The 25,883-nt window shown below is 33.6% G+C and overlaps 7 protein-coding genes across 12 annotated transcripts in view; 5 read left to right on the plus strand and 2 right to left on the minus strand.

The window, feature by feature from the left end:
• LOC143188610 (protein expanded) overlaps positions 1-5,525 on the minus strand; it is a 105,034-nt gene extending 99,509 nt beyond the window's left edge. The window contains exon 1 of the mRNA XM_076392941.1: positions 5,454-5,525. The gene's annotated coding sequence lies outside the window, so the exon portion shown is untranslated. The remainder of the gene's footprint in view (positions 1-5,453) is intronic.
• Positions 5,526-6,966: 1,441 nt separating this feature from the next.
• Positions 6,967-11,794, plus strand: LOC143177215 (WD repeat-containing protein 26). 3 transcript variants are annotated; one of them, XR_013001546.1, is made up of 12 exons: positions 6,971-7,359; positions 7,745-7,981; positions 8,563-8,722; positions 8,805-8,975; positions 9,152-9,325; positions 9,399-9,584; positions 9,664-9,930; positions 10,022-10,167; positions 10,240-10,448; positions 10,567-10,761; positions 10,848-11,008; positions 11,156-11,793. XR_013001546.1 is itself a non-coding variant. In XM_076375057.1 (11 exons), the coding sequence occupies exons 1-11, from the start codon at positions 7,346-7,348 to the stop codon at positions 10,845-10,847; spliced, it is 1,773 nt and encodes a 590-aa protein (XP_076231172.1). In that variant the 5' UTR covers positions 6,967-7,345; the 3' UTR covers positions 10,848-11,794. The 3 variants fall into 3 exon arrangements, 2 of the variants coding, with proteins under 2 accessions (XP_076231172.1, XP_076231171.1); XM_076375057.1 differs by having other exon boundaries at positions 6,967-7,359; positions 10,834-11,794; XM_076375056.1 differs by having other exon boundaries at positions 10,848-11,790.
• Positions 11,795-14,720: 2,926 nt separating this feature from the next.
• On the plus strand, positions 14,721-15,768 carry LOC143177653 (uncharacterized). Of its 2 annotated transcripts, XR_013001619.1 has the most exons (3): positions 14,721-14,946; positions 15,207-15,448; positions 15,630-15,768. XR_013001619.1 is itself a non-coding variant. In XM_076375724.1 (2 exons), the coding sequence occupies exons 1-2, from the start codon at positions 15,350-15,352 to the stop codon at positions 15,747-15,749; spliced, it is 219 nt and encodes a 72-aa protein (XP_076231839.1). In that variant the 5' UTR covers positions 15,213-15,349; the 3' UTR covers positions 15,750-15,768. The 2 variants fall into 2 exon arrangements, 1 of the variants encoding a protein (XP_076231839.1); XM_076375724.1 differs by lacking the exon at positions 14,721-14,946 and having other exon boundaries at positions 15,213-15,448.
• Tbcc (Tubulin-binding cofactor C) lies at positions 15,634-17,144 on the plus strand. The gene has a single exon (XM_076375721.1). The coding sequence runs from the start codon at positions 15,762-15,764 to the stop codon at positions 16,788-16,790; it is 1,029 nt and encodes a 342-aa protein (XP_076231836.1). The 5' UTR covers positions 15,634-15,761; the 3' UTR covers positions 16,791-17,144.
• A 148-nt stretch (positions 17,145-17,292) lies between these two features.
• Positions 17,293-18,167, plus strand: LOC143177652 (ATP synthase F(0) complex subunit g, mitochondrial). The gene is made up of 2 exons (XM_076375723.1): positions 17,293-17,452; positions 17,820-18,167. Exons 1-2 carry the CDS (start codon positions 17,419-17,421, stop codon positions 18,077-18,079), a joined length of 294 nt encoding a protein of 97 aa, XP_076231838.1. The 5' UTR covers positions 17,293-17,418; the 3' UTR covers positions 18,080-18,167.
• Positions 18,168-18,188: 21 nt separating this feature from the next.
• Positions 18,189-23,723, minus strand: LOC143177648 (tRNA (guanosine(18)-2'-O)-methyltransferase TARBP1). Its single transcript, XM_076375718.1, has 10 exons — positions 20,739-23,723; positions 20,428-20,657; positions 20,149-20,365; positions 19,926-20,078; positions 19,698-19,862; positions 19,423-19,611; positions 19,161-19,335; positions 18,739-19,082; positions 18,531-18,667; positions 18,189-18,474 (listed from the first exon to the last, which is right to left on the minus strand). The coding sequence occupies exons 1-10, from the start codon at positions 23,490-23,492 to the stop codon at positions 18,324-18,326; spliced, it is 4,515 nt and encodes a 1,504-aa protein (XP_076231833.1). The 5' UTR covers positions 23,493-23,723; the 3' UTR covers positions 18,189-18,323.
• Thg (tRNA-histidine guanylyltransferase) lies at positions 23,586-25,662 on the plus strand. Of its 3 annotated transcripts, XR_013001618.1 has the most exons (6): positions 23,586-23,627; positions 23,732-23,777; positions 23,831-24,318; positions 24,475-24,719; positions 24,797-25,318; positions 25,442-25,662. XR_013001618.1 is itself a non-coding variant. In XM_076375722.1 (3 exons), the coding sequence occupies exons 1-3, from the start codon at positions 23,964-23,966 to the stop codon at positions 25,190-25,192; spliced, it is 996 nt and encodes a 331-aa protein (XP_076231837.1). In that variant the 5' UTR covers positions 23,818-23,963; the 3' UTR covers positions 25,193-25,402. The 3 variants fall into 3 exon arrangements, 1 of the variants encoding a protein (XP_076231837.1); XR_013001617.1 differs by lacking the exons at positions 23,586-23,627; positions 23,732-23,777 and having other exon boundaries at positions 23,818-24,318; XM_076375722.1 differs by lacking the exons at positions 23,586-23,627; positions 23,732-23,777; positions 25,442-25,662 and having other exon boundaries at positions 23,818-24,318; positions 24,797-25,402.
• Positions 25,663-25,883: the final 221 nt, after the last annotated feature.

Below are 25,883 nucleotides of genomic sequence, written 5' to 3' on the forward strand. Positions count from 1 at the left end.
CAATTGTATGGCGCGATCTTTTAATTTGTTTTTAATGTACGCAAAATAGGCAAGTATTGTATTTACACTAATTGTTAGTTTGAAATAAGAATTATGTCTACAAAATATTTTTAGGGAATGAAAACAATTTTTTGGAACTTGTGAAAATTCTCTGCCCGCTGAAGGGGCTAGCTTTTTATATTTAATATTAATATTTTTTATATTTAAATATTTTTTGTTTCGTGGAGTTATTCGATTTGGCAAATGAGCGGCTCATTTATCACAGACTTTTCCGCGCTAGAAATTTCCCGAAGCATGCCATCAACAGTTTCTTCTGACCTGCTCCAGCAATTGCAGGAAGTACTGTTCGAGTCCCGAAAGAAGTCTCATGGAAAGCATCGCCTCTAATACATTCTACGAGACATCTTCCAAGACATTAATAATAGGCATATGCTGAAGGAATCTTGAATGCGGATAGAGTATACGATTTCTACGAAACCATCCTCGAGGATCGGAACTTTAAGTGGATCCTAGAGAAATGATGGATTCCAGGCTAGGTCGGTCGTAAACTAAAGACGAGCCTCGCGCAGCTAATCGTTGGGACAGAATCGTTATTGTGCCTCGAGTTTGGAAGAACTCGACGCAAAGTGCTACAATTAATGTTCAAACATTTTTTGAGCCTGGAACTACCGACGATTAATTATTCAATTTCTTAGTTTTTAAGGGAGAGAATAAATGGAAATATATTAAGGTACGAGTTAAGTATAAGGTGAGAAAAGAAAATTTGTAATTTGTATCACAGATTAAATAAGAGATACTAATGATAAAATTGTAATAAAATTCAAAAAAATCTTGGACTAATTTTCTTCTATTCTGTTTGGAAGTTTTATACCTGGGTGAAGAAATATTTCTCTTTTCGTTCCCCTTGGCTTTCCTTGAAGGACCATCAAAAAGGAGAAACGGACGATCACGTACGAAGACCTATCGTGACATCATCGCAATATTATTCATTACGGTTCTGGTATCGTATAGTTAATCTCGCACACTGTGGTATGCCTAAGTCGTACGTGACACAGGTAGCGGATGGTTCTCTTTCATGGACCAAATTTTCCCTTCTGTTACTTCCCATGCTGTCTGCAGCGAAATCACAAACTTACTCTTTTCATAAACGTATAGATTCTCTATTAGACCAAATAATGCTGGATTACCATTAACGAGAATTCACTTTGAACGAGTCTTCTTTGAACGAGTCTAAATCAAATTTAAATTAAAGTATTCAGCATCATTCTGTCCTTCACTGACAATATTCTCTGAAACCTCTGCTAGCCTAACTGGCTATTGTCTAATTATTTAAACCACACGACTGATTCAGCTAGTGAATACAATCCAATGACTACTCTGAAGAACCTTGAGCTAGTGACTCGGTCTACGTATCGAATGAACAAAGTAAGAGCAATTTTGATGAAGTGATTCATCTTCAGGAATGCCAAGGGCTTTACGCATTAGGATAAGACGAGATGCACTTAAGTGCGCGACGAATTCTGCTATTGTTATTTATCTCAATAAATCTCTTTATCTATATAATATCACAACAATATCCAAAAAGTACCAAGCCCAGTACCACTACCATCAAACAAAAAGTAGAACCTTCAAATGATATTTCCCCTAAAAAGTCTTCCTACAAGATTTCCAAGAAAATTTACTCTCTACCTTTCCCTCAGCTCTAAGCAAAGATTCATCCTCTTGCAGCACGATTTACGCTACGTTCCACGATTATTTGCTAGCGGAGGAAAATACTTCAGCAGAATCATCGCGATGCAGCCAGCGTTGGAAAGTTCAAAAGAAGATAATCGTTCGCCCGAGCTGAAAATACGACGCCGAAGTACTAAAGGTCTTTGGACGTCCTCTCGAATGTCGACTGTGCAGAGACGCCTGGATATTATTTGCCCTGGCACAACGGCCTCCAGCGCAACCTCGAAAAGTATTTTGCGCAGGCGATATTTACGCAGGACAAACACACAAAAGTACAAGGCGGCGGCGAGGGCGCGAGAGATGCAAAACTAACGTGGTCGGTATGACACAGGGAGTAATAACTTACGATATCGTGAATGCTTGGTCACGCACGGTGCATCTCGCCGCGGTTTCACACGAAACGAAGGAAGAGGCATCCCCTTTTTGCATACCGCCGCGCGAACGAACGTACGACTCTGCCTGTACTTTGTTAGAACGTTGATAGCGATTCGGAGAACCGACCGAAAAATATTATTTGACGATATTTCTCGACCGACTTCTGAGATTACGCGGCGACGTCTGTTCACAAGGTCTGGGTGATATTCAATTCAAAACGCGATATTCAACCCTTATAAGCACAATTGGGTGCTCATTATTTTCCAGCGAATTGAGTAAATTTAAATTTAAATTCAAAAATAAAAAAAATAGGAAACAAAAAATTCAATGCCTCAAAGAGATTAAACAGATTCTAAATACATGCTTTCTAAGATTCTGAGTTCACTTCTCCCTGCAGATATCGATTATAATTTGCAACAGCAGATCACTGCTTTCTTCTCCAGTTCTCAGAGATGAAAGTAAGGAGAACTTGTACTATGTTGAGCGAGCCGCGCTATCATCGCCAACGTAACCAGCATCGATACTGCTAATCGCTAATGAAAATACTACGATAGCGAATTTATTATGCATTCAGTGAAACTGGAACGATAATTTTCCTCGATGCGAGCGCATTAAAACGGTAGAAACGGGCGGCGATAGTCGCGGCTACCGTTTCCTTACGTATTAGCATTCAGCACGGCGAGGCAAAGTTGAGGAGAGCGCCGCGCTGGAGAACCGTTTCTGTGCCTGCAATCAGGCATTTCTGTACTATTACGGTTGCGCGCGGCGGACATCGGAGTTCTCTAACGTATCGAAAGGACGAGCATTCCCGCCACGTACGTAGACCACATAGAAAAGAACGTACAAAGTCGTGGAGCGTTGGAATTCTCGCCCGGGGGATCGAGGCGACTGATGCACGCAGCATAGGTCCGCCCGATTCGAGATTATCGAAAGTATCGTAAAATTTTATGCGAAAAATTTCCTCCGCGAGCGGTTCCCTTTACGATTTTCTTCTTAATCCTATATGGGTATGGAATGGTTAAACGAGAAGGAGAAACATAAACCGTCGGATCATTAGTCTGTCGATCCTGACTTAAATACTACCTACGCGAAAGGGGCGTTAATACGAGAATTTTTCAACGAGTTTTTAATTTTTAATTGGCCTTCAGAGTTAGTCGTTCCGACGTTATTGGATCGAAATAATAGGATACGTTCGATGAAAATGTAATAGGGCGAGGCAGGATGCATGGTAGAACCAAGCAGGAATTAATTCTATAAATAAAAAAGGTAACATTTTTTCATAAAAAAATGTAAAGGGCCAAGATCTAGATTATGATCAAGATCCATTAGGTGGAGAAGTAATCAAAGCCGCACTTATTAGATGAATCTTTGAATTCAATTTTCTCGAAAACTACGTACAGCGAGAGAAAATTTAAACTTAACATTTCTATGCACGAATATTAGTAATTAATGATCTAAATATTTGAGTTTACATTTGAAACGCTCATTTATTTTAGCATTGCTTCCTACCCTCTACAAAATGTACAGTTCAATTTATTTTCTCATTCCATTTACTTTTTAAACTCAGTTTTGTCCGCCGCTGTATATTTCCTATAAAAATATTTTACCCTTTTTTTATTTATATGTACAACCAATGACTGCTCTGTTTTATCGCGCATCCTGCCATAACCTGTACGTCTTTCCATCATTTAGAGAAATAAGGCGATCTCTATACTTCACTTTCAAAAATCGTGAGATACGTATACTTGCGTGTTGCGTTGCGCCGTGGCAACGCAAGGACATGAACATACAGATTCGTAAATATGTAGCATATTTCGTGAATAATAATGGGAAAATGTACACACGCAGCTTACCTAATCCCGAAGGTGTACTCAGATGCGGTTCACGTTCCGCACCGAGATTACTTTTTCCAGATATAAAGCAGAAGAAGCTAACCTCAACAACACTGGCTACACGCGGTCGAATGCGCGGGTGCCGCGAGTCAGAATGTGCGCATGCGCATCCACTGTGGAATGTGCCCTCTCCCCATGTACAACCTTCTTCCCGTCCCGCGGCCAGCGATGGACTCGAGACGCTTCCAAATACTTCGAATATTATTCGAAACCGAGAGTCCTTGAAAATTTCAACAATTTCCGATGCTATCTCGAACCACGAAACCCTCGGCATCTTAGAATCCCCTAACAGAATTAGAGGTTATAACAGCTTTCAAACGTGCCAATGAAACTAACACAATTTTTTTTTCATATACAATGGAATCCTTATTCAGTATTTGGCACTGTAACGTTATTTTGTACCTAATTCTATCATCTTTAAAATTTATAAACGTTAAATGACTAATTGCAATGACGCCAAATAATAGTAAATCTGAATTAAAAAAAAAAATGTTGAACATTCGGTTCAATCGTGATTAATTGGAAGTTCTACTGCATTTTGGATAAAAAATCTCTAAATCGCGTAAATCTCGCGTCAAAGAGAATTGAATACCCATCGCTCACGCTTGCCCCCTTCCCCTTCGCTGCCCTCCTTTGCCCTCACCCGCCCTCAACCCACTGTCGACCCTTGCAACCCCTCTTCGTCGCACCACAATCGCGCGGCTCATTCCACACGGCGACGTGCTGTCGTACGGTGGTCGTCGAAATGTGCATGCACGGACGCACACGCATTTAAAAGCGCACGTCGCCACGGGGAATTCTTTACGCGCGAATATCGCGCATACGTGCGGCCCACCTCATCTCTGTGTAGAAGCCATTCGCGATAATGCTATTATTTCGATTTTTACGAACTCGCTCGAACGAGCTCGCGAAGGATGCGAGGGGTCATTAACACTTTTATCCTGTCCTATTGAGACTGTCTCGAAAGCAGCTTCAGCATATATTCGCTTTATTATTGTTTAATATATTCATACGCGATGAAATGTAATCGAGCCGGTGGCATAAGTTTTGCAACTTGCGAGCACATTCCAATAGCGTCTAGACGCATGCGTGGAAGGAACATTTAGAACTACGCGGGATGAAAAAATCGAAGATACAAATTTTATAACCTGTTTGATATTTAGTAGCTATATAGTAATATTATTATAGTAACGTCACAGTCATTGCTATTAGTGACATTTACAGTTCAGAAAATATCGAATCAGAAATTAATAAACAATGCCCCAAATCACGATACAATATTTCAATTTCATCGCCCGCGCTTTCCAATAATGGCGTCCTGGCCCGGTTAAATATGTCGCGAATTAAGACGAGATTCCAAAAGCTCGAGCACCGAGCATCGCTCTTTTGGATATCACAGAATAACAGACTCCCCTCTCTCCTACGCGGAACATATAAAACGAAAAGAGACCGTACCTGTTCTTGACGTCCACGATGATCTATCTCGTCCAAGAGAACATCCCAGGCGACGCACGTTAATCCCGGTTAATCCAACATAACACAAAGGGAGCGCGGTTTCGCCGCGCAACAGGTGGTCGTAACGAATAAACACTTCCGAGTAAAAGATATTACGCTAAGAAAATGCACAACACAACACAAACCGCACGTTTGCCGCCGCTTACACGAGACTCCGCGATCTCACGTGAACCTCGACGCGGACGTAGCGAATTTTTTCTCCTTCGGTGGCTCTTTCGCTCTCTGCGTTTCCCATTCCTTCTCTCACACGTCGACGGAACCGCGGGAGGGCCGTTTCAACGGCATCGCGAGCGAGGATCTTACTCGGTGGAGATCAGGAGGCTAGATTCGATGGGCAGCGGTACGGTGCAAGCTCGCTCCCAGATATTTAGGACACGGTCCTATACGAGACGGCGCCGAAGGCTGAACGGAACACCAGCACAACGTGCTACACCGGCGGCCGGCGAGTGACTGACTGGCGGCACACGCCGGCTTCCCATAGTCGACGGAGCTAACCTAACCGCGGAATCAACTTGCACCCCACGAGAACTACACGCGAACTGCATCGGCTATCGAACGCCTGGCAGCATAATGTCCGACGAATCGTATCCGTTTCTATCGCGATTCTTTCGCGTCATTTTTTCTTCGTCGAAATTAAGGGGAAATTTTGTACAAATATATGCATTCGTTTTTATGTATCTTTTTTTACACAAAATTTTCAATTTTTCGAGCATGTAAAGAAATGAGTAATACTGTTTCTTGTATGTCGTGAATTTTAGGAATAACATTTTATGGAGTATATTGTGAATAAAGTAAACGTGGTGCAGTATTAGGTGCAGTAAAATATGAGATTTTTCATTGGTTCCTATTATCCAATGGTATTTGTGATATATTTCAGTTGAGAATGTATGAATAGTGTAACTGATTTGTGAAAGGATCGAATAGAAACGTCTGTAAGTAATAAACGTTAGGAATTTTGAAGGAAAGATTGAAATACCCGGTGAATTGATTTTTTCTAGTAACGTGGCGAATTCTCATGTCGATGCGTCGTTGTGAATCGACCCTTAGGGAGGATGATCGAGCGAATATTCAAAATCGTATTTTATCAAGGTATTAAAATTCTTTTTGTATCTTTGAATTGTTTACCGATAATACAAAAATAAATATCCTAATAATCTGAAGTTTTTATATCACATATCTCAGAAAAGAAATGTAAAGGACTAATTAGGGGAGAAAAAGGATAACTAATTTCAAGAGGGTAATACAATATCAAATCTAGAGTAGGAAGTAAGAATAGCGATAAAAGCAGACAAATGCTACCATCTTACGGTGGAGGTCCTAGGTAAAACGTGTTCCGCAGGTTTAGAAAGGCAGAGAACGCATATGAGCGGACATAGCGGGCGCCATAGTCAGCGGAACTATCTGCAAAGAAGATCACAGTGTGACGTAAACGACGATCTAAACAAGTATCAGCTGTGTAGCAGTCATTTTTCGTATCCGTTTTGGCAGACGTACAAGAATTCCGTTTTTCTTCGTTTTCTGATTGTCGGGCGTCGGGTCCAACAGGGTAAACGGTATACGGTATTAGTCGGAAATACGTGTGAAAGAAAAAAAGGGGGGAGGCTACGAGTTTTCCGTAGAACGCAACCGTGGCTGCGTGCGTGCTCCAGCCCCAGCCCCACCAACGATCTTAGGGACAATAATCGTGTGAAAAACGGGGCGGTACGCGCATAAGCCTGGCCTCGAGCGGCGAGTCGGACGACGGTGGACTCGCTCCGCCACCGCGCAAAAGGTCCCGTAGTTCTCTCCCGGCTACCCTACGACCAGCGGACGAGCACCACACCGATCCCGAGATGGAAAACTATCGGTAACGCTATCACAGGGTCCTAGAGCATCGCGAGCGCGTAGTCAACAAGCGAAGGGGTTCATCCCCTTCGTAATGACGCTCTCACGTATATATCTTCTTCCTTACAGAATCTCAAGACGTATCAACGTCGGATTCCTTTCATATGTGCTGTTCACAAGCGGTTTTCTTATATTTATTGAAATCCTTCCATCAGATAATCATAGATCTTTTGTACAAAAACGGCTAGTGTTTTAAGATTTTTCCAATCAAAAGAGTAAAAGTAAAAAACTAAATGCGAAGAAGAGATAATTATGTCAAGATAGAATGTACCGATTAGTACTGTGTATGTGTTATTGTCATGGATCTCGTATGGCCATCACGGGTAATGTTTCCGTGTGCATGACAGTGTAATGCAACAGCAGACCTCGAATGGTGGCATATCCTCCGGACTTCGCCAAAACAGGGGTACGGCTGACTCTGGTGGACCTCACGCGAATGGCAACATGGTGCCAGAAACGGATGGTGATATCAATGGTGTTAACGGGGAAACAAATCAGAATTTGGGCCCTCCGAAAATAATGGACAAAACGAATCAAGACATTGTGAGACTCATCGGACAACATTTGAAGACAGTGGGCCTGGAGTATGTATTTCTCTCTTGCTTGACTTTTAGATGTTTGGAAATTATAGTAACTGAAACTAACTGAGAAGAAAATAAGTATTTGACTCAATCCATGCGATTTATGGATTATATTGAGTATGATATCTCTTGCTATAATTAGATTTTTATGATAATCTTTGCATTGTTATAAAAATTTCTAAATTCTTTGTTTGATTCTTGACTTTCTTTGTATATATGCATTTATCAGAACTATTGTATCACAACCTATCTGGACTGCATACCATGTGGTGGGAGAAAGAGCTAATTATAGAACCTTGAAATATAGTCACTAGTATCTGCAAGTTATACTTGCTTTATAATGATGTAGGCATTGAAAAAGAGATGCGTAATATATATATACATTGTATTTGCCATAAAAGATATTGTGATTGTATTCAACATTGTCTTTAACAAAGAAATGCAAAGGTTTACTTACTCTCAAAAAAAGTGTAATAGTATTTGAGTTGAATGTAGCCATGCCTTTAACAATGGAGTAATCAAACCTTCATCATACAAAAGCTTTATAATTAAGCAAGTTTAATAGAGTAAAATGTTACTTTCAGCCGAACAGCAGATCTACTCATGCAAGAATCTGGTTGTCGTCTAGATCACCCTGCTGCTGCAAAATTTAGACAGCATGTCATGGATGGAGATTGGACTAAGGCAGAGCACGATCTTAATGAACTTAAATCATTTTTAAATGGCGCAAATCAAAGTCTAGTGGTACAAATTTTTATATATATGATTTTGTTTAGTTTCCTTAAATATGTACATATGTATTTGCATTAATATTTTTTACTTACAGGAAATGAAATTTTTATTGCTAGAGCAAAAATACTTAGAATACTTAGAAGAAGGTTTAGTCATGGAAGCATTGCAAGTTTTACGCAATGAACTTACACCTTTAGGTCATAATACAGGTCGTGTTCACCAATTATCTGCATTTATGATGTGCAGTGGACGCGATGAATTACAGGTAATATTACAACGTTTTCATAATAATTTAATTTATGAATTAAGCAGTCTGATATGTATTGTATTGTGGCCACTAATGACCTCTTATAGAATTGAAATTTGTATAGATGTAGAAACATTCTGAAACTAACTTGCTACTGAAAATTTGATCACTAGCAAATAGACACTTGTTAACAGACACGTGCAGGCTGGGATGGCAAAGGTGCAACCTCGAGAACTGCCTTAATGGACAGACTACAGAAGTATTTACCACCCTCCATTATGTTACCACCTCGTCGCCTTCACTCTCTTTTGTGCCAAGCTGTGGAGATGCAAAATCAACAGTGTACATACCACGTATCTCAAACTCAGGTACTATTTATTTATATTTATTAATTGCAATGTATTCACATTCATTAATATTGTATCGATATTTCTTTACTAGACGAGTTTAGAGAATGTATCACTGCTTGTGGATCACAGCTGTAGCAAAGAACAGTTTCCGTGCCATACTATACAAGAGCTCAATAATCATTGTGATGAAGTATGGTATTGTAAATTCTCCCCTGATGGTCTTAAGTTAGCAACAGGGTCAAAAGATATGACTGTAATTATTTGGGATGTTGACCCAGTAAGTAAATATAATTAAGATTATAAATTTGTATAATATTCAACTACTTTAACGAATAACAATTTTTTAATACAACTAGGAAACACTAAGAGTAACTCACAGAAAAACGCTAGAAGGTCATACTTATGGAGTGGCACTGATAGCTTGGAGTCCTGATAGTAGTCTTTTAATTGCCTGTGGGCCTGAAGATTGTCCAGAGCTCTGGCTTTGGAGCATCGATCCACCTGACTACGAATTACGCGCTACGGTTACTCAAAGCACTGATGATTCACTTACAGCTTGCGCCTGGTATCCTGATTCACGTAAATTTGTGGCAGGAGGACTTCGCGGACAATTCTATCAATTTGTAACATATCACTTAAATTTATTACATGATAATTTTCATCTATTTATTAGAGAAGATTTTAAACATTCAATATATAAACATGATATTGCAGGATTTAGAAGGTACTGTATCAGAATCATGGGAAGGTGTTAGAGTAAAATGCTTGTGGTGTAAAAGCGATGGAAAAACTGTTTTGGCTGCCGATTCGCATCATCGAATTAGAGGATATAATTTTGACGAATTATGTGACTTTACAATGTACGGTTACAAATATTTTTATTGTAAATAATATAGTAACAAGTGTATACAAATGTTGACTTAACACTGCAGATTACAAGAAGATCATCCAGTGATGTCATTTAGTGTAAATAAAACAGATCGACTGGCACTCCTCAATGTGGCTAATCAGGGTGTACACCTTTGGGATTTACAAGATAGATGTTTAGTAAGACGTTTCCAAGGTGTTACTCAAGGACATTTTACAATTCATAGTTGTTTTGGTGGTGTAAATCAAGATTTCATTGCGTCTGGTAGCGAAGGTATGTTATATTATTTGAGATAACTTAATTATTGGTACTTGTTAATTTTGCGTTATTCAATGAGTAACATATAAATGTAATTATATATGAGAATCAAGTTACTTCTTTCTGTTTTTAGACACTAAAGTATATGTGTGGCATATCAAGAGGGAATTACCTATAGCAACTCTAACGGGACACAGTAGAACAGTGAATTGTGTTTCTTGGAATCCTGTGTATCACCAAATGATGGCTTCTGTATCAGATGATTGTACAGTAAGAATATGGGGACCTAAGTCATCTTCGCCAGAAAAAGCTGATAGTGATAAAACTAGTAAGTTAATTAAATTTGATATTCCATCAGCTTCCCACAACTTGATCGAAAATGTAATGTTCAATTAACTAGTTTCTAATTTTTAGTACCGTCTGAAAGCAACTCCTCAAATGGTAGTGGATGGCATGAAATGGTCTCGTAGCGAACTACAGTGCATCAGTGTTCCCATGACCTCATGGTGTTCAAAATTGATCGTCATACTGACTTTTTCCTGCCCCCAGCAGCTATCTCTTTATGCCTCATTACTGTAAGTCTGGGTAAACGACTATTACTGAAAGTAAATGAGGAATACGTTAGCAGCAACTGCTAACTGATTATAAAACTAACAATTGGACGTTATTTCAAAATCTCTTTCTAATTAATGGATTTGATATGAAACCATACGATCCGTTAGGTTCTCAAAATTGAAGTCGAGTGATTTAACAATGTGAGCTATCGATTGAAAACAAAGAACAGCATAATATACCGACTAGCATAGGTTACGGCAGAATAGAAATTTCACAAATTCCGTCTTAGCATTGATGTAAAGAGAAGAAGTTAATGTGCAGTGATAAGAACGTTAAAAGAAGCAAAATTTATGGTTTCGCGAAATTATAATAGAAAACTTGTTTTGACAGAAACTATGTCAAATTTCATCTTTCTAAAAATAAAAGGTTGTAAATAATAATATCATGCTTGATGAATTTCTAATTAATTTTTCTTAATCATTAATATGAACGTGATACTACTCTCATTTTTCATCACATGTGTAACTGCCACCTTATAATGATACAGTATGTTTCAAAATATATGCAGTTATCTTAAAATATGGTAAAAATGTAGAAATAATGCAAATACTGTATGAAACGAAACTTAATTTCATTAGAATAATTTGCAATGATGGACAACTGAGGTAAATTATAAACTACTTTACAAAGTATTTCATACGAAACATAGTATTTGATTTAAAAGTAAACGGAAAATTAAAAATTTTGGCAATTTTATCAAATAAAAATAAATAAACTGCTTTTAAAATTTAAGTGTTAACCCTGAAATTAGTACCTTCATTCAGTACTGTGATTTTATATTGACATACACGCGCTTGGTGTTAGAAATCTATAAATATTACATTTGCCTTAATATTGTCATGCTTGTAAAAAAATTTAAATACCATCAGTAGAATGTATAGATTTCAAAGCATTGGTTATTTGGTACAAATTAAATACGTTTATACATTGCCTTTTTTTTAAATGAAATTAAAAAAAATTTTTCATTTTATTACCAAGTGATACAAATTATCATGTCACACTATACTATCGTTTGAAAATTTTAAATAAAAATTCAACACATATTCTACAAATAATTCACAATTTGAACACACATAACTCAACAGCATTTATTATGCTGTACTTGCTAACTTAATACATAATGTTCATACCATACTTTTATTTTCATCATATCAAATCATTGTAATTAGTAGTACCACCTATTTCTTGAAGGAACCCCTAAAAATTTATTTTAAAAATGTAAGTGATTATAAATAAGAAAATGAATACACCAAAATACATTCTTTTTTAGGTCTTGCAATATCAGAAGTCATAAGGTGTACATGTACAAATACTTTCAAAACAAATAATACTATAAAAACATTTACATATTCAGATATTTGTAATTTATGCCCCTGAAATTGTAGTGAGATAATATGATGTCAATCACTATTATCATTTGCATTTACCTCTGGTGCCTTAGCACTTTATAACCCAAAAATTTCCAGCATTTTCTTATGATTTTAAGTAACACGCAAATTCATGACACGTTTGCGATTTGGCAAACGATATGTAATAGAATCTAGCTGAAATAGAATTCGATCTTTCGTTAGTAATTTCTCGATAAATTCATCATCTGTAATATTGACAACATAATACTAATTATCGTGTTGTAATTAAGTATTTTTGTATTTGTTGGTAGAACATAGGAAAGCAATAAGAAAAATTCATAGAAATCTTCTTTTCTATAATGTCAATACAGTAACTTCGAATACAAGGTATGCAATCTTTGACAAAGTAAATATAGAACTTGCATAAAATATTAGTCATTTAAATTATTTTGTGTAAATAAGGGGCAAAAATATTTCGTATAAATTCGAAAAGTGAAAAAAATAATTTTGTATTTAATTTATAACGAAACGTACGAAATAAATGATTCAGGTGAAACAATTTCTTGAACAGTATTATGTTACAATGAATCATAACAATTTTTAAATAATTTCGGACCAGACGTATCACTACCAATAAAAAAAAAATATAATGAACGACCTATATGAATAATAATTAGATAAAAAAGAGTGATATATCTCTACATAACAATTTGTGTTTTTACAGTGCAATTAAAATGTCTAATAGAACAACAGATATAATTATATAGGTTATTATATATGATTCAACTTTATCACAAAAAAATAAAATTTGTTTAAATACTTTTATGTATATTATTATTATGATTATTATTATTACTATTACTATTATGATCACCTTTTTTAATACATTAGGTTTTAGTTTATTTACTTTATATGTACATAAATGATGATAAATATATGGTTTTACGAAGAAACTGCCGTTTGTTACAATAGCAATGTGTATTTGCTCTCAAAATATCTACTTTAGACACTTCATATTAAATATTGTGTAATAATAGATAATAGTTATACATATAGCTTAAGACCAATAATGCATGAGCCAATTGCTTGTGTTACTTTACGTAATTTATCTTAAATATTTTAAATAAACTATAATGGTCAGCCAAATGCGTAAATAAGTAGTTATGTTTATGTATAGTATGTGTATATCAATGGACATTTCCTATTTTTCATAAATGAGAGTATATACTTCGTAATTTTTTAAATATAACCTATGTTATTTAACAAGTTATTTTAGTAAGAAAGTACTTATATTATTACAGATAAAAGTATTGTAATAAGTTTAAAATAGATTGTCATGTAACAATTGGAAATTAGGCATGTTCCAAAATTAAACTTTTGATACAAAGATTATGCTTGACTTTAAATATTTACTATATGAAAACTGAATATTAAAATAGTGTCATTTCTTGTACAAATTACGAAAAAAAAATTATCTTAATAATTATTTTTTTATTGCTGTGTATGTAATGAATGCTATTTCCAGGTACAGTTTTAATATTGCTTTAAAAACACCTTCTCTACTTGTATATTTTATCTGTGCTTACTTATGTACGAAAGGCTGTATAATAAATATTCTTCTACAATCTTTAATTTACTCTATTTCCATAGGTACAAGGGCCTGAACATTTCCAAAATATATACATACACTATTAAAACAATATTACAATTATATACGTAAAATGTTGTAATTAAAAACGCAATCTCTTAGGACACACTATTTCTGTATTAAACCATAAACTTTGTTTGTATGTTTACATATACAAAACAAATACTAAACTTCATGTTGTACAATATTTAATTATAGAAAAATGACTCATTACAATAAATTATAAAAGAAGAATGCCTAACTAAAAATCGGTAGATTATTATTTTATGTATTATTAGCGATTAGTAATAAAAAATCATATATTGTGTTTTAAATGAGTCAGTTTTTTCTTTCAATACATTAAACTATAATTGATTACTCAGGCTCAGATTTTGAATCCAAGTTCGAGTTACAACTCGAAAACTATCAACAATTGAGTAATTATCCGAATATTCGAATACTTAAGATTCGAAGATCCATAGTAAGAGCCCTAGTTTAACCACTTAATTCAACAATAGAACCCTGCCTTCATTTATCGGAAGTTCCTACTCATTTCGTGACTCCAACTCTTTTCTATGATACTTATATTGGTACAATTTTAAATTTACCGCCGTTTTGTCGCAGGAATATATCGAAATAATTGTGCTTTCGAGAGTTTTGCATAACACGAGTGGAGCCGGGTTAAGATCGCACTATCCCTTCCTATCGCATTTGATCTCGATGTCTCGAGGCGTATATCATTCTTTGAAGTATTGATGATTTCCATTTTAGGAAATCTTGTTACTAGCTAGTATGCTTTACAAGGAACCAAATCCGAAATTTAAGTCATTTCTCAGTCGTGGTTTCAAGACAGTCATTGTTACCGAGATTACAATCTTACTTGGAGCGTATGGAGTTTGGCACTGCATGAGTAGGTCTCAGGGTAAGTCGCATATCGCTTTTCGCGATTCCTTTATGTTTTTAGGTTATTCAACTTACGAAAACTGTTTTCACCTTTCTACTTATGATTTTACGAGATTTTAAATTATAGACGTTAGTTGGTGCAGCGAAAAACAACTAGACATTTTGAATACTGAACATTTTTATTTTTTATCAATTATTTAAGTGGCTTTTGGACTGGTAAAATACGATTTTGATGAATATGTCCGTGTAAATTCTGATATAAACATTAAGCAACGTCAGGTTTCAGATTTTATATACATGAGCATTGTCCAATAGTACTAGAAGGATATTACAAGGTTTGTGAAAAATTGTCTGGGGATAATAAGTTAAGACTATGGGATCGCTCAATCTGGGAGAAGCAACGAAATGAATATTAGATCTTCATGGAGTTCATGAAACTTTTAGTATCCATAACAGGAAGCGGTAGTTTAAGAGACTGTTTTGTACAAATTCCGTTTATCATAGAAAAAGATTTACAGAAGGTATGTATGTTTCGATAATAATATCACTCATAGTACATTTTGATTTTTTCTTTTTATATTTGTTTTGCATATTGTAATTATTTATTATACTGCCAAATTTGTTACTTCATTATTTAAGAAATTTATATGCACTACTTGTTAATATGATATAAATTAACATTATATGTTTCTTTCTTTTTAGGAACAGGAAAAACTGTGGCATGTATTAAAACAGAGCTCTTATAAAGATAGATCTATGTTAGTCGCAAATAAATATTTTAACTTGAATGATATACAAAACATAATATTTGTTGAAAAATAGCATTCAAGCAACATGGACTCTCCTACACTTATAGAAGGAAGTTTACCGGATCGTATTACTAAAAGGGATCGAGAAAGAAAAAATGTCATTGAAAGAAGAAGAGAAGAGAGGCAATCGCTCGCCGTTGAATCAGAACAAAGTAGTTACTTCAAAGACACTTTTTATTCATCGTGTAAAAAAATCAAAGAAATGTTAGATGATGCACCTAGTGCTCCTATATCAGCTCTTCCAGGGATATTTGATAAAACGAACAAGGAGATTCAAACACTTAAAAATTATTTATCACAATCAAAAATGTTTTTAAAAGTCTATGATATCAGAAGAGCACAAGAAAATTTACAGGTACTAGAAAATGAAGCTTCTGACTTGGAAATGAAGTTATTGCCTAAAAAGAAATTCGGTTTTAAAAATCGGAGGGCTGTGAAAAAGTCTGCTGATAAAACGCACGATATGACGGATGGTTTAAAGGACTTAAAGATATCTGAAGGAATTGTAAATGGATCGTCAAAACAGAATCATAAATTATCAAGCAAATATGGAGACAGTGCATGTATGCTCTTAGGGAAAGTCGATGAACAATTAGTATTGGATGCTGAGAATGTGAATAAAAACGATATTCTGCTTTCTGATTTAACTCATTGTACAGTTCGAATCTATGGAACGCCTAGTACTCTGCACATGGTAAACTTAAAACAGTGTACTGTATTAGTTGGCCCAGTAACATCGTCTGTATTTGCCCACGACTGTAGCGAATGTGTATTTGCTTTCGCGTGTCAACAACTTCGATTACATTCTTCGACAGATTGTACAATTTATTTGCATGTTACGAGTAGATCGATCATAGAAGATTGTACAAACATACGTTTCGCACCTTACAATTGGACTTATGAAGATCAAGCAAATCATTTTAATTTAGCAAATCTTGATCCCAAAATAAATAACTGGAATTGTATCGATGACTTCAACTGGTTATCCAATGAAAAGCACTCACCAAACTGGAGTATTCTTGAGCCTGATTTGCGTGTGAAAAACTGGGATTAACAGATATGAAAAAAAACAAACTATGGAAATGCAAAATTCATTTATTGAAAGTTAGATACTTATTTTGTTATGTAAATTATTTACGTGCATATTTCGCTTTTTCACAGAAATCACATTATGTAAGTGTTTTATATACTTACAAAATATTTAATAAAATTGCTGTTCGTGACTTGTATAAATAATATCTTTATTATAATTCCATATATTGCATCCTCTGAAAACACGTCAAAAATAACATGAATTTTATACTCCAAAATTAAATCCTTATCGTACCCAATGTAGGATCACTTAGAATTCAAATTCAAATTTGTACCAAGTTTTTAACAGTAAGACTCTGAATTCAGAAAATTAAAATGATGCTAAAATCGAATTGAACCGAAACCGAAATCTGAGCAATCAAGAATCTCGCGCGTGCCGCTTGTCGACTGGGATTTAAACATTTTAAAGAGCAAGAGAATAAAACTAAAATTGACTTCTCTCAAATTTCCAAATCTGTCCGACTCGCGTCTGCGTCTCACATCCTCAGCTGGCAGCACTGGTCTGGCAGGACAGCGCCGGAAGGTTGTCTTCCTTACCCAAATTGTGGTTCTTGTTCTTGTTGGAAGAATTGGACTTACAACGATCGAAAATGTCAGCTACAAAAGTAGTGAAGTTATGCAAATGTACGTATTTAATATTTCTACAAATATTTATTCAGTGATGCAGAATCACGTATTATTATTACTTTTATACATTACATTCGCGATAGTTTACTTTTAAATGACCATTATATAACATTAATACCTGTTTCATACGATGTTCAGTATTTCTGTAGGAATATTTGTACATGTAGAATTCGCAATTTATATACTGTTGTCTTTGCCTCTGAAACTTGAATAAATAATTCATAAGTATGTAGCTTATTAAAAATATTTTCTTCTTGATAACTTAAAGGTTATGTCTAACTAATACATTAATTTCTTTCTCAATTACGAAATCGATTTGAATGAATAAGATCTACTATTATTTACTATTGTGTCTGTATTGCAGCTGCCATTGAGGCAACAAAACCTGCTCTTCAAAGCCTCGTATATTATGGAAAAGTAGAACTGGTTCCACCAAAATTTTCAGACATTCCTGCTATTCGAAGTGGTATCATGAAGTTAATTAATGGTGCTAAAACTAAACGGTACCGTGAAGTTACAGTACGCGAGGCCTGGCTAAATACCCTAGTCACTATTGAAGTTCTATGCTGGTTTTACGTAGGCGAATGCATTGGAAAACGACACATTGTGGGGTATAAAGTTTAAAGATATAATGTATGATATTCACATAGACGTAATCTCTGTATAAGTGTTAGACATTCTCGTAAATATATACATTTAAAAGAAATCTGAACTTTGTAAATAAACATTAATGTCATTTGATTAAACCATTTCTTTATTTTTTGTTAGTCAATCATGCATTACTTGTGCTTGCATCTTTATTCATATGATGCAATTTAAAAAAAATAGGATATTAATAATAACAATTTAAATACATTAAAAAATAGAATTATGTTAATGAATGCTGTTTTACATATTCCCATATGCATATGGCACCACTGACATGGACATTTAATGATCGAATTATACCAAGTTGAGGTATTTCTATGCAAGTATCAAACAAGGGTATCAAATTGGCAGGTATTCCATCCTTCTCATTTCTGAAAATAGTATTTATACAGAACTATAACATATTTAATTTGTTTAAGTTACTTACCCTAAAACAAGGATTGTATTCTTTTCAAATTTCATATTTAACAAGCTTGTACTGTTAGCTGTTTGTTCTACACCTATTAAACGCCATCCCGCGTTTTTTTTGTCCAGTATATATTTTCCAACTTCAGAAGGTTTTACCTAAAATATTTGAAAAACCATTTTAGATAATGAATAGTTTTTATATTTTTTCATAAAATGATTATCAATACTTCTGTAACAGTGATCCATTTTTCAGCTGATACACTCAAATTTTGAAATTCTTTATCTCTAACCACATTTGAATTAGCAATAACTAGTTCTTTGACATTGAAAATTTCACAAGTACGAGCAAGTCCACCCAAATTGGGAGCTCGATCAATAAAAGATGCTACAAGTATAATTCCTTCTTCTGTCAACATCTTTTTGCTATAGATTGATTCTCTGATGGTTGAATGAATGTCATTTTGCGCATAATGTGAAGGTGATGAAGGATCAATTTTCTTCTGGATATCACCTAATTCTTCAAAATTCTTCATTTCAGGGAAAGAATGGTTTTTAAGTGAATCTGTTTCACCTATACATTTTGAAATTTTACAAACATTAATAACATTTAATTATATCAGAATAATAACAATGACAGTCACTGAAGTACCTGTGAATCTTGTTAAATATATTGATGTTTGAATTTCTGATAGTGATCTATTTGAATTCTGTAATTGAAGAGGATGTTTACTATTTTCCATAAAGTTTAGAGCTTTAAAAATATCTAAAGTAATCCATTCAGTTGCATCCATGTCAGTCAATCGTGGCAGTTCAAGATATATAGTCTAAAAATACAAAAAAGAAAAAGGAAAACAGCTTCAGTACAACTTCTAGATATCAGTGATTTATAATGTTAATTTTCACGATGTTACCTCTAAATTATAGTCATCTACAGGATGAAAATTCGAAAGATAAAAATCATTTAATATTCTGTTTGCATGTTTCATAAAATGTCCATCTTTTACGCTATTAAGCGTAGCTTCGTATAAACCCCTATATTCTATTGCCACATCATTACACTCCATCTTTTCCAACATTTCGTACAATTTAATAAAAATAACCTACATTAAATATAAATATTAAAGTTCCTGTATGCATTTATTGTAATGTAGTTACTGTGTAACACAGTATTATGCAACATAATTACCTGGCTATAAAGACGCATGTTATATTGCTGGCCTAAGCAACAACGTGCGATATACTGTATTCCAACTGAAATGAAATTACGTCGATTTTCCTGGGCGATCAGCTTTGAAACATGATAAACTATACAGACTACTGAATTGATGCATCCTGGACGCGTTGTAATAGCCTACATAAATATAGCATTACGACCTTAATTTTCAATAAAAAAAAACAAAGTTTATGTACATACCTCTTCAAAAAAATCCCATAGTTTATATTGAAACATTACATACTTTGCAAAAATTCTTATTAATATCCATTCTTGTAATAATCGAACACTAGGTTGATTACTTTCCAAAAGCATTAAATAGCAAAGAAGTTCTTGTAAAGTGGCAGAATTTGTCTATAAAAAAATATACAATTATATTATTTTATTTGTTTATTTGTTAGTTAAGTAGGTAGTATTTTAATACCTTATCTAAAATTGGTTGTAATATTAACAAAACTTGCATAATTCTGTGCTTTATCTTATGTATGGAAGAATGATTAAAATATCGTTTATTTTTATATTTTTCTAACTTTTGTGTAATAATTGATAAAAACTCTGATGCATGTTGCTCATTTTCACTAATTAACTTATGCAAAAGCATAACAGAAAGTGCTCGAATATTAGCATCATTGTCATAATCTCTATTAATAAAATTAAAAAATTAATATTGAATTAATCCTGAAAGTAATTAAGACATACTTACATTACTGATATGTGTTCTGGATAATAGTCTTTATAGTTTTTCATAATATACAAATATGCTTGATATTCTATTTGCTTATCCTTTCGAAGTACATGTCCATGCAGAAGACATAATGCTAATGGTTCTTGCAAATTCTTCAAGAAACATACATCTAATAACTTCAATTTGTTTAATAAAATTTTCTTTAATTTTGGTGCATTTTCACTTTCTTTAAGTAGTTGGTTAATGATCTAAAAATTGACGAAACAATTCATTGAGAAACATTTCATTGCAAGAAACATAAAGTTTTGTAATAATATTTTTTGCCTTACATGTTTTACAAAATCCAGTGTATTGGACAATACCAAAAAGTTACTATTTAAAATAACACCTAAAAGATTCTTTATTGCTGTAAAGTATACTTTATTTTTTGTATTTGACAATGTAGTTCTCCAGCATGTAGCAAAAATAGTTTCGAAATTTAGTCTATTCTCTGGATCATTTATCAATCCTTTTTCAACAACTGTCTTTAATACCAATGCTATTTCCGGAACAATTTCATTTCCTCCCTTTTCATACAGATGGGAAATATTCTCTAGCCAATTTATATCTACAGGCCATAAGTTTATTTCTACTTGTGATAAAAGTTGTTCTGTAAGTTTTGTAAGTAATAAATAACAGTCTGATGCTATTCTTCCCTTAGAAGTTATTGGATCTTGATCATTATCAACAACTTCAATACTGTAAATATCTAGAAGAGGTTGTACATAAAATACAGATATAGAATTTACAATTAAAATATTTTGAGTGCAGTATAAAATATGTAATGCACACATATAATGTAAATTTGTATATTTTGTCATATTTTGTAAAATATCTATACTTTCATGTTTAAAATCTTCAGCATAAAGTATAATATCTTTTTCTGGTAAAATCAACTTCCCTTTGCTAAGAAATGAGTCAACTACAGCAAGATATCTGTTTACTTCATCATAACTGAATTTAGATGGTACTGTTGAACAAATTTTAAGTAAAAATTTTAAAGCATTATCAATTTGTAAAAGTATTAATTGATTAATACTATTGTTGCATCCTCCAGTAATTAACTCAAGGAAATGAGACATGGCTTCTGTTACATAAAATGCCTGTAGAATATTTGCATAAGGTCTTGTGCTAATTTTATTAAGTGATGACATCCAATTATTTAGGATCTTTTCTGCAGGACATGTTTTGTTTTGTAATATCAAACCTGCATCATATAACATAGAGATCACAACAATAAATTGGGCAGGATTTATTTTCAAATGCATTTCACCACTGAAATATTCTTCACACATAACTTTTACAAAATTGGTTGCATATTTTACTTTTAATGCATTTCTAAACCATGTTGTTATAATATTCCATGAAAATGAACCCCTTACAAGAGCTTCTTCAGGAGGAAATTCTAATAATATATCCACAACTGTTTCCAAATTATGTATCTTTTGCATTGAAAGTGAGATTGTCTTCAGTAGTTCAATCTGGGAAGCAATTCTTAAGATATAAGAATGCATACTCAAATTTTTTTGTATCAAAGAATTGGCCTTAATTTTCTCGTGACCTTCCCACTGATTTGATGTTTTACTAGAAACTATTCTCAAAATCAACATCATGTAAAACATTGGTATAGGAGCCCATGTTATTTCATTCATGATTGTAAGGAGTCTAGTAATAAATTCAGTTTGTTCTTCTCTTGCATGTATAAATAATGTTATAAGATCATTTAATATTTCTGGTTCATGTTGATAGAACTTGCATTCATATAAAAATGTATGGTTTAAAACGTGTACAAACAATTTTAAAAACTGATAATCAAATATAATTGTGTATAATTCACATACATATAGTACTCCTAACTTGATTACAATATGATTCTCATGGTGGAACATTCTTTCAAAAATTAAGTGCAACCAAGCTTCATTAAAACAGTCATTGCATGATCCATGTTCTTTATTTCCTTTTACTAATTTTGGTACATGTGTTAAGGCTGGTACTATTAAATGATATTGTTTTTCTTCTAATGCCTCCATTATTAAATAAAATTTTTCTTTAATATTAATGATTGGTATCTCCATTTCAGTTTTGTTTTTGCATACAAAAGGAACAATTTTAGGCTTTTCCAATTCTAAAATAGTTTCATCCATGTCACTCATAAAATCAGTCAGTCGTTTCATTATAAATAATGCTTGTTTCCGATACTGCTTTACAGGAGATTTTAAATTCCGTATTAGTAGTAACCATAATTCCTCTGTGTAACATAAATGATAATACACAGGTTCTTTATCTTTGGATTCTGATGGAAAACATACGTCTGTTATAATACTCAATACACTAAGCAAATCTTTTAAATCTTGTACTTTATTTAAAACAGCATCCCATACAATTGGCAACACATCCTCAGAACTAAAAGTACTTAAAAGTTTTGGAAAAAATGAAGCAAATGATTGCCATTCTTTGTTCTCTTTTAACTCTAGCCATATTACAACATCTTCTGTAAACAATGTAGCAAAATGTTTCAATGCATCTAATTTTATATCATTATATAGGTATTGTCTTAATCGTAATGCTTCTAAGAAACATTGAGATACTTTCATATAAAGTACTCTACTTATATTATTAGCAAAGAACTGTACATTTCCATCTTGAATGTATTCAAAATGTTCTTTCATACATTTTGAATTACAGTACAATATTATGTGCAAAAGCATAATATCGTAGATAACTTCCAATTCTGTGAAATTCTGACATTCCATTTTTAAGTATATCAGATTTTCTATTGTTTTAAAGCATAAATCATCTGCCACTGTTTTTCTATGTATTTTATTTTTCTTAGAAACAAATAGAAGCTGATATTCATAGCATAACACCATACGAAACGTTTCCAGCTCTTTAATACTTAAGCTGTTGTCCATTATTTTACTATCATAATATTGAACTAAACGATGTAAAAAAGGAAATGGATTATTTTCACATACATTATCTGCAAACCTGAGGATTGACAAATCCGCTGTCGCAAAATACTTATATCTCGTATGCAAATCCATTTTAACTAACTAGTATCCTGTACTTCAAGTTCTGTCCTTTTGTCCTTTGTATTTATCTTACGTGCATGTTTATGTTTATACCAGATAATATAACCGCCTTCAATTCCACGACAGCGAAGTTGACGAGTGTTACATGTAATTAATCATTGAATTATTTCGTATTAGTTACGATGTTTTCGATTAGTTCGCTTCATAGAACTCTTTACTACACCTCACATATCTTTATAATACGGCTGCAGAACGACTAAACCTAACCAATAAATGTGCACGTGGATGACTAAAGGGGTAAATATATCTATATAGAGAGTTTATTCGTTTTCTAATAAAAAAGAAATCAGGGGTAAGTTTCGGATGCAAGGGTCCGTTTCGAGGAGGAGGTTCTCGCATCCTGAGCCACAGTGGACCACTGTGATGGAGATTCCAATACTCAGCAGTTTCAGTGAATGTTGTATTTTCTGACAGTAGAGACGAATGAAGGGAAGTAACTTCTTGAAAATCATTAGCTTGGTCAAACAAGTGGTTATAAGCCGGCACATAAGTTTGACGACAATGGCTAAAAGTAAATTTGAATATGTTAAGGAATTTGAACGCGATGACAGTTGTTTGCCGAATTGTTGGATTGTGGTTAGAATCGATGGAAGGAATTTTTCGAAATTTTCCGATGCGCATCAATTTACTAAACCGAACGATGTAGCTGCCCTGGAATTGATGAATCGGGCAGCTATTACGGTTATGGAAGATTTCAAAGAGATCATTTTAGGTTTTGGTCAAAGCGACGAATATTCTTTCGTTTTTAGAAAAGACACGCAACTTTACAAAAGGAGAGGTAAGTGTATTTAAAGAAAATAATGTACAACGTTTAAAACATTTGAAATAACAGTTGTTTAACATGGAAGTCAATTGTTAATACATTGCATAATGTTGTATTTTCAAGACTTCTAAAATTAATATTGTCTGTGACACAGTTCTTATAATATTCCAGCATCGAAACTGATGTCAAATGTGAATTCTCTTTTTGCATCTTCTTATGTTTATCATTGGCCTCGTTTTTTTCGGGGCAAAGAATTGTATTATCCTCCCTCCTTTGATGCTCGTGTTGTGTTATATCCAACGGATAAAAATCTGAGGGATTATTTAGCCTGGCGACAGGCAGATGTTCATGTGAATAATTTATATAATACTTGCTTTTGGAATCTTGTGTTAAAAGCCAAGCTTACCCCCAGTCAGGTAAACTTAGAACTTTTCAAATTATGTTTTAATAAAACATGTTGTTGCTTGATTAACTTTTGTTGTTCTATTTTTAGGCAGAAGAAAAGCTAAGGGGTACATTGGCATCACACAAGAATGAATTATTATTCCAAGAATTTGGAATAAATTATAATAATGAACCTCCCCTTTTTAGAAAAGGTACCACACTTATAAGAAAATTAGTACCTGATGGAACAGGTAGATTGAAACCAGCAGTAGTCCCATTGGTAGATGATATTATTGCTGATCGTTTTTGGAAAGAAAATCCAGAAGTAATTGGATTAAAGAGTTTAGCAACCTACCAGCCTCCAAATTTAGTTAATAATGTTATGAAAAATACAATGCCAACAGCAACACCTCCCTCACCAACTACTAATATAAAACACATGAATAATATTCCTTCACCTCATAATGTGATCTCTATTAAAGAAGAAGTGCATCCTACAGAGTAGAGATTCAGATACAGAAAGAATGCAGTGTGAAAGTGAATGAAGTTGTAGAAGATAAGCAGTGTTTTATTTTTATTGAATAAATTTGAAGATACATCCTAACGGAAAATAACAAAAGTTCATTTTTGAGTAAGTTTATATATATATATATATTTTTATTATGTTATATGTAAAGCAAAATTGATATATTATTGGTGAAAGAATTACAAAATTGAGAATCAATAATTCCCATTATATATCTTTTTTTTGTAGGTCTTTCACTTAAAATTAATATTTATCATACTAGTTTAATAAAAATTACATATATTTTTCATAAGATGAATAATATGTATGTACATATATGCACATTATCAAAATGTTTTATTTAAAAAAACAGGATATGTATACGTATATTTGACGAATATTTTTCGTTAGGACTTTATACTTTAAAAACTATTCATTTTCAATATTGTATTTTCTGGTAGGAAGAAGTTACATCGAATAATATTAAATTATTTATGAAACAAAAGGCTGCCCTAGAGTAAATATATTAAGATTTTTATAAAGAATCTTGTTTATAAGCATAAATGGTACACATTGTACACGCATTTCACATACTAAGAAAACACATACTATTTTATAGTAGAAATTACAAATCATTTTAAAATAATTTAGACTATAAGTGTCTAAAGTTTAATTTTACATGTATGTAGTT

Source organism: Calliopsis andreniformis, chromosome 3, assembly GCF_051401765.1.
Source record: "Calliopsis andreniformis isolate RMS-2024a chromosome 3, iyCalAndr_principal, whole genome shotgun sequence".
NCBI classification, from domain to species: Eukaryota; Metazoa; Arthropoda; class Insecta; order Hymenoptera; family Andrenidae; genus Calliopsis; species Calliopsis andreniformis.